The sequence below is a fragment of the Trichogramma pretiosum genome, unplaced genomic scaffold (genome assembly GCF_000599845.2).
Source record: "Trichogramma pretiosum strain Unisexual culture from Peru unplaced genomic scaffold, Tpre_2.0 scaffold13, whole genome shotgun sequence".
Lineage (NCBI taxonomy): Eukaryota > Metazoa > Arthropoda > Insecta > Hymenoptera > Trichogrammatidae > Trichogramma > Trichogramma pretiosum.
The window spans coordinates 692,178-709,149 of NW_019641606.1; the positions used below are offsets into that span (position 1 = coordinate 692,178).

Here is a 16,972-nt window from a genome sequence, read left to right on the forward strand (position 1 = left end):
CGAGTCTTGTAGTGTCCGTGTGTGTGTGTGTGTGCATGGTTCGCGCATAAAGAAACGAGCGAGATAGAAGGAACACGCGAGTCTCCATATACCGTGCGCGCGTTAGTGTATATATATGTCTGTGTGTGTGTGTGTGTGTGCCGAGAAAGAGAGAGAGAGAAAGAGAGAAATATATACATGCACGAGAGAGTACACTCCTCCCTCGGGCCTCCTCGCGCGCTCGCTGCCTCATGCCTCCGACTCGACTCGACTCGAGACCGCGCAAAACTCTGCTTCTCCACGCCGCGCTCCGCAGCTCAAAGTCTCTGCCTATATACACGCGCGTATTTGTGCGCCTCGTGATGCGGGGACGGACGCGCCGCGCTAACATTGTACACACGGAGCAGCTGAGAGTCGAGCAGAGTAGAGAACGTCGTCGTCGAGACGAGGAGTGGACGACGTTATAAGCCGCCTCCGAAAATCGTGCGACGTCTCTGTTTTCTCGACTGCGCGTGCAGCCTGCAGTTCGTTTCGTTCGTGTTTATTTTAAAAGCCTCTCTCCGCTAACTCGCACTCGGGATCCGGTGCCAAAGCATCATCGGCGTTACGCGCGTGTAAACATTTCTCGTATACCGCTCGCGCGAAGTCGAGAATCGAAGAGCAGCCGAAAGCGAGCGACCTGCGTGCAGTGCACGAAAGAGTGTGAGCGAAATAACAAGTGCATCCGTTGTGTCCGGCTACACCACCGGCGTATACATATATACATGTATAGAGGAGTGGCCGTGGGAATTTTAGTGTGTGAAAAATGTCAGTGCCGGGGCCGGTGGGGCAGTCGCGAGCCACCACTGCCGATTGACGAATAATCGTCGTCGTCGTCGTCGTCTTCGCCCAACGTCAAGTTTGTGTTGTGCGCGAGAGTGAGTGTGCACCAGAGGAATTTTTCGTTTATATACACCGCACCGCTGCTGCCGACACAGAACAACAACGACGACGACCAGCAACAGCAGCAGCAGCATCGACATGCCATGCGGATAATAAGCTCGAAATGCCTGCACCGCCACTGCTACAAACGTACGGAATCGCTCGGATGGATTCGAAAAATCTCATGGTTCGTCGAGCGCGCGCTCACTCACTCACTCGCTTCTTCTCTCCGTCTCTGTCGTGTTTCTGCGTATTTGTTAACGATCGTGTCCGTAAACGCACGAGACGTTGTATACACATTGATGCGCGCGTTACATACTTTTCGCGCGATTCATCCTTTACCATATTTCGTATACACACAAGATCTGGTAACGTTGCTCAATTGCAGAGATGCATCCGTTCGTTTACTAATGTTCATAACTATTTAACATAATATTTAAGAGAAGAGTGGGTCAATGATTCGCATATGATTTGCTCATTTTTCTTGCCTTTTTATTTGATTGATCAATACAAATATTTCTTCTTCTTTTTTTCATTGTTTCGCATACGGCACGCAGCCTTTGGTAACGGATGCCCTCGCGTAACGATCTCAACGCGACCATATTAGTCCGATATATAAATATGATCGCTCTCTTTCTCTGCGATTCTCAGTGCCCGTGGTGCAGTCGTCGCGCATTATGCACGCTACGATATGCACGAAGCAAAAAGCCAAACGATATCGTTCGGCCGACATCTATATAAAAAAATAAAAACTCCATATTCACGTACCAAGCACATAATCGCATAGCTAGCGATTCGTATACTCGAAAAGTCGAATGGCTATTACGAATGCAGAGCAGTTATATTTCGGTTGATGCACATACAATTTATACAATCGAGGCGCGCGACAAATGCGCGCGCACACACACACATGCAATGCTCCGGATATTTTCAAACGTTCGCCTATTTCGTATGTATAATATTTGCGAATGCATTCGTCTCTTATAATGCACAAAAGAGCTAGTTCGAACGTATGCTCCAAATCTATCGTTTATATTGCCATTCAAATATTATAAAAACGCTTCTCTATATTGCATATTATACACGGCACGCAGAGAGCTTCAAACCGGCTCTCGACTATACATCTGCATGTAGTATGTGTGTGTGTGCGTGTGCATATCGGTCGTCGTCATAAAATATCGGTGAGCGAAAAAAAAGAGAAAAAAAAACTTCAACGACGTGTATAACGAGCCGCATATGAAAGTCCGATCAATTTTCATACACACGCGGCTTGCACGCTATGCGACTGCAACATGCTCGTGTATTATTTTGCGTATGTATATAGCTTTTCAATAGTTTATTATCGAGTGAAAGTTACAAAATCCGCGTCATCTTTTCTCCGACTTGTCTCGTGTGATCTCGTCGCACGATATAATCGATGACTGTGAACGTCAATTTAATAGAAAACCTCAAAAATATCGTATACAAACACGTCGAGTGTATACCCGCGAAAAAGTCGCGCGCAAAAAGCAGCAACAGGTCGTTGTCGCTCGAATTGTGTATATTATGGTGTCGCGCTGCGGGGCCGTTACGCTTTGTTTACCGCGTGAACATAATTCGCACAAAGGCCCGCGACGATGAGTTTCTGAAAATAACTGCACGTCGCGCCATAGCTTGCTTATCTTTGAGCACATACAAAGTTACAATGTCACAATGATCTCGTGTGCGTGTAAAAATATAATACTCGCGCGTGTATATACCTGCGAAATTACTGCAATCGCTGGCTTTTTATGTACGCCATACACTGCTCGCAATAATAATTCCCCAACGGCAGCAGCAGCAGCTTACCAAAAGGAAGGTATAACGAAACAAAAAAACAAAACGAAAATCGTGAAAAAATGTCACGCCAGCCGAGTTAAAATTTATAAATTTAGCCTTCGAGTTTGCCGAGAGCCCGGGGTTTTCCATATTCGGCTGCAATATTGCTCTCTGGCGATGATATAAACTTTTTTGGAATGCTTTGCATTTTTGCGTATTATATACAAGCAGCAGCAGCAGCAGCAGCAGCTACGCGCGGGGCTACGCACTCGAACATACGACGGCAACCTGTTTTTATGAAATGTAAATTTCACGTGGCATGACCATATTTATAAATATAAGATACATGTGTACGCGTGTGTATGCCTGCCACACGAGCACGCGAGATTTTTCAACAAATATTATAATGCGTAAAAATTCAATCTGGATCCCGCTCCGATCCAAGGATAAATATGAGCTTACGAAATTGAATCATTTGCGCTCGTCGGGGCGCACAAAAAATCGAGCGAAACAGGATCACGGGAGCAGGTGCAAATGAAGAAATCTAAATTCGATCGGCTTGCTGCGCGGCTAACAAATCAGAACACGCGTGTCACTCGTTCTTTTTCGTTGCTCCTCTTTTTTTTATCGAGCGATGCACACTCGTATGTATGCATGTATATAGGCGCGGGAACTCATTGACGATCGTGGCTCGTTATAGAAAGAAATCGGCGCCAGACCGATTCCCAATGTTTATCGCCGGCGCATATACGTATCGTCGACCCTTTCTTCCTTCTCTCGTTCGCGATCTCCTTTATAATAGTGTATACGTGCGCGAGCGCACACATATATGTATACGTACATATATAGACGCACATCTCAATACTCGTCCGATTTCGCAGAATTGCTATATCTCACGGCTCTTTTCTTACATAAATTATTTAAACTTATGATGATTGCCCCTCTCGCGCAGCAGCAGCAGCAGCAGCAGCAGCACATATCCTTACAGCAGCAGCGCGCACACGTAAGAGTCTCCGGAGTTGTACAGGCGCACAATTTCTTCGAACTCATCATCCAAGCTCGCGTATATAACGTATATAGCAGCTCGGCTCGCGAGCGATTATTTCATCTTGGGAGATTTCACTCGAGAACACATATAATATGTATCTATCTCTATCTCTTTCCGAGGCGCTGCTGCTGCTGCTGCTGCTCGCCCGAGACCGATCGCGTGCCTCGTCGCAGTCGTCGTATCATTGCTCTCCTCGCTCGCGAGCAACGCGCGAAATTAATTCCCAACGTGATGCAATGCGTGCATCGTCGTGATCCATCCGACGCTGCGGCTATACGTATATATTTCTCTCCCGCTTGGCCCCCTTTTTCTTTTTACTTTTTTATATTCGTGCAGCAGCCTCGTCGCGAGCGTGCGCGCGCACGGGCACGTTTCGCAAGTGTCAAGCAGTTAATTTTTAAGCGCGAGTGCAAATTTAAAACAGCGCGTCGCGCGGGACAAAGTGGTCAATGCGTATCGGCGGCCGCCCTCAAATTAACGTTTGAAATTACAAAAAAAGAATGAAAATAAAAATTAAATTACGCAAGCTCGGCTCTGTGCGTACGTGCGTGCTTGTGACGCATTAATCCTGTGCACGCGCGTGCACGGACGTCGAAAAAAGTGAAATTATCATTACTCGCGAGAGTTTCAATGCTATATATGTACGTGGTATATAATATACATACGGTCGTAAATTAAAGCTCGGATTCTCTTTTTTTCACTCGGTGCATCGCGATAAATATTTCGATTTTGCCTTTTCTCTCTGTCTGTCTCTCTCTCTCAAGGGGACGTACCTACCTACATACGGCAGTATTGCGGACTAGCCATGCAGTGCACTGCACATACAACACCGGATGACAGCGTCGCGAGAGATGTATCCTGGCGATAAAGCTTTTCTTGCCCCGTACGCGCGCGCGCAATCGCTCGAGAGAGCTGCAGCAGCAGAGAGAGAGGGAGAGAGAGGAAAGGAAGAAAAAAAAAGGGAAAGACAAAAAAAAGAGGACTATTGTACACGCGCGTGCGCGTGTTGTACGCAGCGCAGGTTTATATACATATGGTACACGTCTCTCTTTTAAGTTCGAGCGAGACTTTAGCTTATATATACGTGTTATATTGGCTCGTATGCATGTGTAAGTGAAAGGGAGTTAGAGCTCTGTGGACATGCTGCGCGCATTATAGCCTGTACTGTACGCGCGTAGTCGAGCGCAATTGTACGCTTTTAATGAATGAAACTGCAGCCGAGTTGAATGTCGCTGTGTGTATGACCCCCCCATCGCAGTCAGCAGCAGCAACAGCAACAGTTGGTATCTTGTACTATATACACAGCTACACGCAAGGGGGGAAAAAGGCCTGCGGAGTAATATATATAAGAACTGGTACATAAATTCTCTTCTCAATGAAATCGGCCTCTATCCTCTCTTGCGCCGTACGTACGTACGTACGCCGGTATTATAACGACTAGTATATACTCGTCGTTCGTGTCCCTCCTCCTCCTCCTCCTCTCCTCCTCTTCAATGGCAGCAGAAAAGCAGCCTGCGGTCTATAGATACAAGCTTTTCTTTCTCTCTTTTAACTTCAAAAAACTACACGGAGCATACTTCAACCGATGTCAGCCGCTGTATAGCTGCGTCTCGCTGTGTGACAAGCTTATTTTCTCGTCAATCCGTCCTCTCTCCCGGCAGCTTTATTTTCTCGCTTTTTCTTCCAAGTTTCTGCGCGCTGCTGCTGCTGCTTCGCCTTGTGCACGCACGCACGTATACGCATACGCACAACAACACGCGCATTATATCGCGCATTATATTTTCGGTTCCAACCCAATTCTGTTTAAAAGTTCTCGAAAGAGAGAGAGAGAGAGAGAGAGACTTGTAAAGCTGCACGCGCATAAGCGCCCGCGGCGCTTCGGCGTCCATATACGTGCATCGCGAGCTTTAAAATTTCCCAAAAATAAAATCTAGCTCGCGCTGCTGTATACAGCCCCGCGCACGCATACAAACACCCGCGTGCAGCACACCGCTCGTCTCCTTAATGGTACGAATTCGCGGGTGTTTTCTCGAATATAACGCTGCTGTTGCTGCTGCTGCCTCGCGAGAAATTGAGAGAGAGAGAGAAAACGATTCGCTTGTAATATTTACGCCTGTGTTTGCAAAACTATAAATTTTCGATACGTTCGCGAGAAAGAGGAGCTTTTTATTTTTGGAATAGTTGTTTTGCGTTGCACGCGTCGACGACGACGGACGAAAGAGAGAGAGAAAGAAAGAGAACAATTACGTATCGATGCAAGCTCTATGCGATCGCGATGAAAAAGGTAGGCGTTAACAATTACGATCGAAACGCCAAGTCTTAATTCTTGTATGCGCATCGAATAAAATAAAAGCGCGTCTAATGGAAAGGAAGGATTTATAAATATATATGTGTGTATAACACAGCCGGTATACGACGTACATACCTCTCAGCGGCGCGCGTTAATTCGCTCGTCCCCGAGAGGGGTAAAGTAGGTGGAGATTAACACGCGCGGCATTATAAAAATGCGCCGCTTAACATTGCGACTGTACTGAAAGTAGCAGTAGTAGGGGGCAATGCGTGTGCAGTTTAACTCGTTCCGCGAGAGAGAGAGAGATTCCCCCCTTTCCTCCCACCACCCTCGTTTACAAGAGTATCTTTCTCTTTCTCTCTCGGTCGCTCGCTCTCTTCCAGCAGCGGCTGAAAATCACCTCATTACACTAGCTTTTAGTACGAGTACGCGAGCTTGAAACATTTTCAACGTTATGCTACGTGTATATGCATTCGTTGTTTGCGTCTTTTTGCGGCGCGATATCTCTCCTCTCCTTGGCTCTCGTCTCGCGCGCTTGTACAGATTTTCGAAAGTTTCAAGGATCGTTTTTCACTCCATTATGTTTATCGCTGCGCTCGCTCAACGAAATTTCCTGCTCTCGGCAGCAGAAAAGACCAAGCCAGCAGTAACAGCAGCAGCAATGCAGCAGCCTTTAATTAAGTGTACATCGAGCCTACAGCGGCTTTCATAATTTGCTGCCCCGACGAATTAAACTCGTATCTCCCATTCGTAATCAGCCGTATAATATTGTATATCCTCCGCCTAATGGACTGTATTGCTAATTCAATAAAATCACTCGACGATCGAGCGTAGCTGGATATAATACGGGAGGATTTAATTATCAAATATTATAGAATCCATGGCCGCATGTATTTACTTTCGAACGTCGGCTCGATTCTGCTGTTCCGCAGCGTTTCACACAGAGACCAAAACGCATCGACGGCGGCTGAAGATAAACTCGTGCTTTTATTGTGTATGCGCGAGCCAAAGCAGCCTAACGAATAACTACGGCGATCGCTTCGAGGTGCGTAGGTGCGAGAGCTTAATATATATATCGGTTCTATGCCTGCGCCTCGCCAAACTTGCCAAGTGGCTTTCTCGAATGCAATGGATCGTATGCGAGTGCGCGACACCACCGCCGCAGGACGAGCCGCGTGAAATCGTCGTGCATTCTTATTTTACCGATCTCCTTACGGTACGTTACTCCTCGCGGGTAATTTTGTTTCGACTTCGGCAACATTTTCGATGATTTTATTTCGATGTATTAAATTGTAAAATAGTCTCATACTTTTTACTCGATAAATGTCGAAGGAGTAATATTTAAAAATTACTTACTGTTTGTCTCTTATGGTCTCAAAAACTATTTGACCGATCAGCTTGAAATTTTTACCATACATTTCATTATACTACTGCACAGGTTTCTATCATATTAAAACCGTTATTTACTTCATTATTTTTGGGTTCAGAATTTTTTTCGTCTTTTACCACTTCGCGTTCGCTCGGCCGCCCCTTCTCTGGTCAATTGTTATAAAAAAGATCGAAAGCAGTTGTTTTTTTTATACGCGGTCAATCGGCATAAATTGTATTTGATGTGTACATGTGCTTTTATGCTATTCGCATTTTACAAGTGCGTGGATTCAACTTGGAAATGTCCTGCTACGCACTTGACGTGGCCTATTTACGAGCTTCTAAACAGTCGAAGTTGTTTATATACATCTCAATAGACAAAGCTAAAAATATTGGTTATTATATCATCTTTTTGCCAATATGTCTTCACATTTTTCGTATAAATAGATAAGCAATTATGTTGACTTTGCCACTTGCGGATTTACGGAGATACAGGTAGTCGCCATCTAGTGGCGAAGGCTGGCTTTAATAATGATTGAATCTTATAATACATTTTTTGTACAATTAACGTCACAATTAAATCAGTATTAAAACATTATTGCCAATCGAATGGCGCGGTATACGCAATTTCTCGTTGTTTTCTTGTCCACATAGGCCACCCGACAATATAATAATGTATCGCTTACTTCAGGCGATCTGTCGTGGATTAATTATTTTTCCGTTTTAATTTAAACCGCACGAATTTGCGATGCAGCTTTCTTCTCTCTGTGTAAACGGACCAGTTTGTTTATTGTAATGCATTATTTTTTGCTTTCGTCGTCGTCGTCGTCTCTGATCTATCAGCCCCCGAGTATCAATTATATAGATCTTTTATATATTATGCCATTTAATCTCCGAGAGAGCTGCAACGAGAGATTTAATTGAATGTCTATACAGGACAGGAAATGAGATTTCATTAAAGCTGCGCGTACGTCCGCCGCGTTTTATGTAGAGCAAATGCGCGCGTTCACGCAGGTACACGTCGTATGAAACAGCAAATAGAGTCCAAAAAGACAAAAAATAAATTGTTGTTGAAACTTGCGATACTTGTATGAGGCGAATGCAAATGCTTGCACACAAAGATCCGTGCCCCAGGCGAATCGATTAAGAAGTAGAAGAGAAAAAAAACGAAACAACGCGAAAAAATCACGCCAGCACAGCCAATATAGGCGTGCGTGTATTTGTATTATATTCCTTAAAAGTGCAGCACACACATAAGCGCGCTGACGACGCCTACAATACGCGCGCCGCGTGCAATAATCCGCGAGCATCTCGCGCACAGGCAGAGAGATCACCATGTAGATTATCGCATGCGCTTGACATTTATCCATAGAGAGATCTCGCTTGCATAGCTACATAAATTATAATATAACGCGTATGCGACGGTTGAAGAGACGACGCGAAAAGAGAAGAAGAAAAAAAACGACTATTACGCAGCATATTATTGAAATTACGTACACCAGCCTGTAATATGCATACGAATGATTTAGCCGAATATGGCGATGTTTCGATACTTATAATCTGATCGCTGCCGCTGATGCATTTTCTAGTAATAATAATCTATAAGTCGAGTGTATCGATATAAGGAAAGAAAAAAAAATCGGAGGCAAAAGTCATAACGTCGAGAGGACGTGTATACATAATTATTGGAATATTACGCACTATAGATTAATATGCTTGGTTGAATTATAAGTCGATCAAACTTCGATTCAAAACACATGACCAAATACGTCGCTAAAATAAATCCAACAGTTACGCGAGAGCAATCGTAAATCTGACGAATCGATGTGCCTCTTTTTTGGTCTGCGCGAAAAAGGACTCATTTTTCGACATGTCGTTTAGACTTTATCTCTCCCTCTCTCTCTTTCCTTATACACGCAGCGCAACGTGAGTATATATTTACCCGCGCTTGGCGCTTATAAGCTCACTCACTCTCCTACTCGCGCGCAACATAAAGGTGTCTGGCCGGAAAATAATCAGCGAGCAACTGCCACCGCCACCGTGGCCGCGCTGCTAAGATGTCGTTTAAATATAGGTGCCCATATACGCGCGTATTTTTGAGGTGTTTCAAAAAAGGAGAAAGAGAGAGAGAGAGAGATGAGGGTGGGATATGTATACCTTAACGCGCGCGGAACTCTATATATAAAAGCGCATTCATTAAACGCATAAAAGCGAGAAAGAGAGAGAGAGAGTGACTTCTAAAGCTTGCGTTATTACACGACGCCGCCGTCGCCGTCGCCGTATATCCCAATCCGCGGCCAAATCGAGAATATCCGCCCGCGCACACGGCACTGCTCAGAATTGCATATATTTACTGGCGGCGACGGTGGCGGCGGCGTTTATATATGGTCTGATTTAGACCGTCGGTTGCATGCACGCGCGAGCGAGGCAAAACTTCTATATAATACAGCTACATCGAATCAGTCGCGCTTTCGTCACGAGTGAGCGCGAGAGAAGCTTTTATATACGCGAACGTGTATTTTATCTAATACCGCGAATTTTTCATATTTTTTTTCTAGCCGATCGATCAAAAATCAGCGCAACCAAGCTCGTACACAATCGGAAATGGTATTATCGAAACTCAAGCCCTATATTTTCGATTTTGGAAGCTTCGCACACGTGCTAACGCTCGTAAATTTATTATGCCACTAGCCTCGTTTCCATGCCGTTTAATACGGCTCCGGAAGTGTACACGCGTGAATAACAACGATGATGTACTTAACAGCGGCGGCACACGAGCGCGAAAAACAACGCGTGCCGTCGTGCCCGTGCGCGGGTTAATAATCTCGAAAAACATATTGATTACACGCGGCGCACACAAACACGCGCGCACAACTCGGAGCTTGCGTCTAATTTCGACTCGCGGCTTATACATCGCGCGAGCTTTTTTTACCTTATAAAGAAAGAAGAGCATCGGAGCCAAGCGAGGTACATTGCGCTCAGCGGCAGGCCGCTTTGCCCGCGGCATATACGCGGATCGCATTGCGAATTATATATATACATCTGTGTGGGTGTACGAATGTGTGCGTGTATTTAATAATAAATCCCAGAATAGCATGCGCGCGTCTCTCTACCACGTGAGCTTTATATATACGATAAAATACTCTAAACGCGCGAGCCGAATCATGAACTTTCCCCACCCCCGCGTACAACACACACGCATCGTACATATCCCTCACTCTCTCGAGTAGCTTATGTATAAATTCTTATTGCTCTCTGTTCTTGTATACGCGCGCACGTTATATATATCTATTTTGTTGCTCTCAGTCTCTGACTGTATTTCCTTCACTCGTTTGCTCTCTCTCTCTCTCTCTCTCTCTCTCTCTCTCTCTATACACGAGAACATTTTTCCTCCTTTCGTGTGTACGGGGAATGCGTGTATATAATAGTTTGCCTCTCTCGTATTATATACGAGTCCGCCTCCAATTCACGCGGCTCGCGCGTGCACACACACTGGTCAGTTTGTCCATAACTGCCGTCGCGCCGGGTCTACTCTAACATTTTCTTTAGCTCGCTCGGGCTCGCTCGATTACGAAAAAAAAAAGTTGATAAAAGAATATCGAAATCTGGCGATCGGCAGCGATTCAAAACTTTATTGAATGCTATGTCAGGATCCAAGAAACGCATCGTAACCAAGTGCCGAATAGTAGCGACGGGGGAGGGAAAGATCGGACCGAGGGTCGAGGCTCTGCTTCTGCCGCTGCTCCTGTTTGAGTTATCACGTCGCATTGGTGCGGGTCCGCTCGATTGAAGAGAGGGCCGATTCGAAACAAACGAGCGTACACATGTTGCCCGATAGCAGATTTCCCGTCACAGGTATAACACACAATTGCAAATCGCATAAATGTTTTTTATGGCTCGCCGCAAGCACTGACTATATCATATGTAAATATCAAAGCTTTAACGCCTTGTGTTTTTTTTCCAGCGATTATGTGTATATTACGGTGGATACGTGGATATAATACATACATGTTACGTTGCGAATTTAATCAGGCAAACAATTTTTCATTCATTCAGGCACACTCGTCAATCCAGGCGGAGCAGCACGTTCACTAAATTATTGCACATTTCGCACTTATATAAAATTGAGATGTCTCCTCCTACCTTCACTCTGTGTTTCATCTTCGTACACGTTTATACTTGCGTTCATTTTTTTTTCCTCACACTCTTCCAAAAAGCTCAAAAAAGCTCCCGCATGACATAATATTTTAAAAATAAGAATTTAATATATATCCTGCTAAGTATGCGTGCGTAAAGTTGAAAAATGAGGCGCTTCTTCTTCTTTTTCTTTTTCTGCTTCATGAACGCGCACGTACGCATATAATGACCTAACGCGAGCGAATGAGTCGACGAGAGAATGAGAAAAGCTGCCGCTGCCGCGAGAAGGGCATTTTTCAGCAAGACACCCACACACAGAAGCTCTTTTAGTATAAGCTCGCGCGAGCGAATGTGTGTTAGGCGATAATCGCGTAAAATAGAAAACTCTCTCGGTTCCATCTCCACCGCCACGCGTTAATGTAAATAGTATACAAGCCGGCGTATTGATCACGCTTATGATTATTATTGTTATTATGATGCTGATGGTGGTGGTGGCGTAATCCCAAATACGGAGTCCGAAATTTTCTGACTGAGAGAGAGAGAGAGAGAGAGAGCGAGAGACCGAGATGCTCTGAAAATAGTGGCCAAGCGCCAACGTGTTTTTGCAAGCCTTAAAATAGCCAAAAAAAAATATATATTCTCTTTTCGCGCTAAGCTCGCGCGCGTTATAATGTTTGCAAGCTGCGCATGCAACTACCTCTATATTCTCTCGGACTCTATAACAGACTGCGGCGATCGCATCAGTCTCCCGTCGTCTGTGTTGCGCTGCGCTTGCACACATAACGACGACGGTGATTATGATGATGCCACCCGCACCGCCGACGCCGAGCTTTTGGTACATGCGAGCTTTTGAAGCGAGCTCTGCGAAATTTTTGCGTCTGCCATTATAATTTCACGCTTGAGAAAGAGAGAATTATTGCTCCACGCGTACGAGTCGATAGGTATAAACAATACCGCGAAATTCGTATTACAAATACGAATGTGTGTAATTATTTTCGCGCACTTTTTGAGTTTTTGATTTTATAATAAAATAAATATCGCGTTCGAGCGGACCGAACTCGACCTCGCGCGCTAATAGCATCGAGGTTTATGACACCTCGAGAAAATCGAATTTTGAGCGCGAGTATTTCGATCTACTGACAGATGAGCGCTATCTATCTATATTTTTTTATAGCTTTTTCGTGTTGGTCTATTTCTACATCAGTGACCATCGTGCGAAATCTTCATATTTTTTCATTTTTTTTTCATTTTTTTTTTTTCGCCACACATTCAGCGAAAATCTTGATAATTTCTCACTCCCGAGTTTTTCGAACCTCGTGGCCATGTGTACTTGTGCGAGTCAGTCCATATGAGGCAATCAAATCGACTACACACAAACACTCTCTCGACACACATGACTCTCGATCGGTATTAAAGAAGAAACACATCCGGCCGAGATAGCGATGGAATTTAAACGTCTTCCTTATACGGCGCGCGGCTCATGCGGGGCTCTGCCAAAATCGAGCTTTAAATGGCCGTATAACCGAGCGACTTTACTGCCATACAAGGCTAGGCATGTGTGTGTGTGTGTGTGTGAGTGTGTTTATGCACGAATGCTATGCGATGCGATGAAGTTTTAAATTAGCCACACGGCATATGCGTTTGTGTGCTGTAACACGATACTCATGCACGAAGTCGAGAGACGATGACCATTTATTGCTATGCTGTCGTTTCGTGTTGTTGCAGGGGGCATTATGCAAACCGAATACTCGCCACCCCGAGCTATCGCGGAGCGATTAGTTGGATCGTCTGAATTGGATCGAGTAGTGGTAACGAAGAGGAAAACAGAGTCGCCACCGTCTTACTTGGGGCGAGCAACATCGCGATTTTTACCACCATCGTTGAAAAAGCAAACGCCCACGATACGATTAGAGCAGCAGCGGCATTCACCTTACCCGGTTGAATCGCAGCAGCCCGCCGAGAACATGGCAGTTAAGCAAGAGCCGCGAGAGGACGGTAGTGGTGGAGATGCCGAGCAGCAACAGCCACAACAGCAGCAGCTACAGCAGCTACAACAGCCGCCCGTTTTCGAGACAACGTAAATAATATACATATTGTGTATTTATATACTTTCGGCATATACGAGATACTTCCGCTTGACACACATATATCTTTATATTTACTTTCTAATATGGGCTTTCTTGTATAATCTCGAGCTTTCATATATCTTCATCTGATTTCTGAATAGACCAAATGAAATCAAGGTCGAGTTGGAACCTCAACGGCCCGAGACTACGACGAGAGTCAAAAACGAGATCGACAGCAGTAGTAGCGGAAATCAGCCACACGAAGAGCTGACTACGACGACTACGAGCAATAGCTCCGATTTAAGCGATAATAGACCGCAAGCACATGTGTCTGAACAGCATAACGAAAGCAGGAGACCTGCCGCAAGGTATACAATACGATACCTGAGCTTCATATAAAAGCTCGAAGCCCACATCGATGATAACGATAAGAATAATTTTTTCATTTGAATATGTTTCAGTCGAGGCCGAAGAAAGTCTCGTTTCGTTCTCAAGTTTCATCATCAAGCCCTGCCCCAAGAGTATCTTGATCATTACGAAGCCACCCAGGCGGCGCAGGAAGCGGCTGCTCTGCTGGCCGCGAGCTCCTCGCCCAGTACACCTTCGAGCTCCGCGACTAGTCCCACGAACATGGCGAACTTTCCCTTCGCGGCTGGCCTGGGTCGGCCGCGAATCGACGAGCACTTGGCCCTGAAACAATTCGCGGCCATGCAAGAGGCTTACAGTAGTATCAATAGCAATCAAGTCCCTTCGCCGACGACTATTGTGGGTCAGCAGCAGCAGCGAGTATCGCCTCCGAGACGATCGGTCATAAGCTCGGTTACTACCGTTCATCGTCCTGCCACGCCCAGATACAGTACAAGCCAACAACGGCAGCCTCAGCAGCATCCACAACCGAGACCACCGATGAGATACGCGGATCTGCCCTACATGGGAGAGATCACGCTGGAGAACAGCAAGCCTAGGCGTGGCCGAAAGCCCAAAAAAGCCGACATCTGCCATCTGATCTACAAGAATTACGGGCAGATCGTGCCGGGCACTCCAGGTCTCGTCGGAGGACAGCAGCAGCAGCAACAGCAGCAACAACAGCTGGAGCCCAAGCTGCAGGATCCAGTCTATCAGCGCACCGACGTGCAGAACCGCATCAGTAGTCTACTGGAGAAACGTCTGACGCAGGAGCAACGCCAAGCCGCAGCTCAGAAACTGCGTCAACAGCAGCTGCAGCTTCAGTTGCTGCTGCAGCAGAGCGAACCGCTGAATCTGTGCTTGCGCGACGTGGAGGATGCCTCCGTCGAGGTTCCTAGCGACGAGGAAGAGGATGAACCGTCGACACCGGGAATCGTGGTTGGCGAGTCGAGTAGCAGCAGCGCTGGTGGCGACGAGCCGACGATACAGCTGCCCTGGGCCACCCGCAACAACCACCATAACAACAACAATAGCGTAAACAACAATAACGACGGCCAATTCGTCCATCCTGAAACGGTAGCCGCCCTCCAATCCTTCTATCAGCATCAACAACAGCAACAACAACAGCGACTGCTGTTGGAACAGCGAATGAAACTGAAACGCGCAGCGGCACCGACCATTTTACAGCCGCAAGCTCAGTCCACCCCCGCCGCCGTCGCCGCCGTCGCCGCGATGCAGATGCACGTGCAGCCACCGCCGGCCAAGCGAAAGCGATCGGCGATCTTCATACCGCCGGTGCCGCCGGAGAACAACAACAATCCCGCCACGGAGGTCAGCATATGCAAGTTCAAGTTCACCGGGGGCGACAAGCCGAGCTTGCAGGAGAAGAAGAGCTTGTCCGTGGACTCGGGTGGCAATTTTAGATATTACAGCGGTACCGGAGATAAAAGCATGCGAGGGTACGAGTTCTTTCCGAGGGAGAGTCTCCAGCAGGTTCCAGGAGGACCGACTCCGGCGCTGTTGAAGGGTACCAATACCTCTCCCATCGGCACCGGCGGTATCACGGAACGTCGAATCGTCTCGGCGCCCTCGAGCCCTCAGGACGAGGTGGCGGCGCATCGAAACAAGCGCAAAACTCGCAAGAGCTTGCAGCGCGAAAAGCTCGAGCAAACGTTCAAGGAGAAAGGCTTCCTCATACAGACGCAGCAGCGCGACGCCGCGGAGGGCTCGACCTTCTGCAAGTTCCGCCGACTGCGCAAGTTCACGCGCTACCTCTACCGCAGCTGGAAGGATCATTTGCCGGACGACGTGCGGGAGCTTTCGGCCGAACAGGCTCGAGTGGCTGCCGCAGCCGCCGCCGCCGCCGCCGCCGCTATGGCGAGCAACGACAATATCAACGATCAGATGGTCGTGGATCGTATGCCTCGCCAAGTCGAGCAGCCGTCGGCAGCTATGTAATGTGACCGAGTGTGTGTGAGTGTATAGGGCATTTAATGAACTAGAGAAACTATTATCGAGCGAGTGTGCCAGACACGTCTCAAAGTTTCTGCGTTGATTGTTATTTATTTTATTAAATTTTTTGTTTGTTTTTATACTTTGTGGTGCTCGTTCGAGACAATCGACTCCGCCCATTAAAAGCAACCTTATAATACGTCCTTAATAAAGAGAGTGAGTGAGCAATTATTTCTCATCTTCATCTTCTTAAAACGTGTAAATATACAACATCAAAGAATTATTTTCTAATGTGACTCGCGACGCGCGTGAGTGTGTGTTACAAAGTGCAGTGCAATTATAATATATAATATAATATATAAATAGATATATAGTCAAACGAGCCCAAGTAAGGAAGTGAAAAGAGGGAGAAAGAGATGAAACGCTCGATCCGCCGTTTCTAATTAAATGAGTGTAAAACGCGCGTGCTAGTTATGTTTAGCTTTCAGAACCAAAGACTTAATACACCGCGCTAATTAATAATTCAACCGAGGCGTATACGTGTGTGTGACTGTGTGTATGTATTTGACGACAAATAGCCTTTTGTGAATTCCCATCGACGCCGAGTGTTTGACACGTTCTGCATATAACACATTGCTGCATTTCAAATTTAAAGGCGTATATTATCTGTACTAAAAGAAGAAAAATCGTAACGGTATCGTTTGTCGCGTGATGTTTTTTTTTCAATTTAGAGTGAAGGCAAGAAGATGTATTAATACGAGTGTCTGATACATCGGATGTATTGTTTGTTACGATGCAGTATATCTAGTCTCCTCCGTTTTTAAAAAATATAGGAAACTTGTGAATGTGAAAGGGTACTCGACGCGTGAACTAGCTGTGTATAGTTGCAAGCAATCATAATAGCTGTGTAAAATAATTGCCTCACACCAATCTATTTGTAAACAGTGTAAAAAAAAAAAAATTAATTATACCACCTGAATTGCTTTCTTGAAAAATAAAGCCATGACT

General features: G+C 46.0%; 1 protein-coding gene across 2 annotated transcripts; it reads left to right on the plus strand.

Moving 5' to 3' along the window:
* The first annotated feature begins 401 nt into the window (after window positions 1-401).
* LOC106652018 (transcription factor SPT20 homolog) lies at window positions 402-16,235 on the plus strand. 2 transcript variants are annotated; one of them, XM_023458385.1, is made up of 4 exons: window positions 402-1,087; window positions 13,266-13,617; window positions 13,768-13,974; window positions 14,068-16,235. In XM_023458385.1, the coding sequence occupies exons 2-4, from the start codon at window positions 13,274-13,276 to the stop codon at window positions 15,968-15,970; spliced, it is 2,454 nt and encodes an 817-aa protein (XP_023314153.1). In that variant the 5' UTR covers window positions 402-1,087; window positions 13,266-13,273; the 3' UTR covers window positions 15,971-16,235. The 2 variants fall into 2 exon arrangements, with proteins under 2 accessions (XP_023314153.1, XP_014226222.1); XM_014370736.2 differs by lacking the exon at window positions 402-1,087 and adding an exon at window positions 10,767-11,258.
* Window positions 16,236-16,972: the final 737 nt, after the last annotated feature.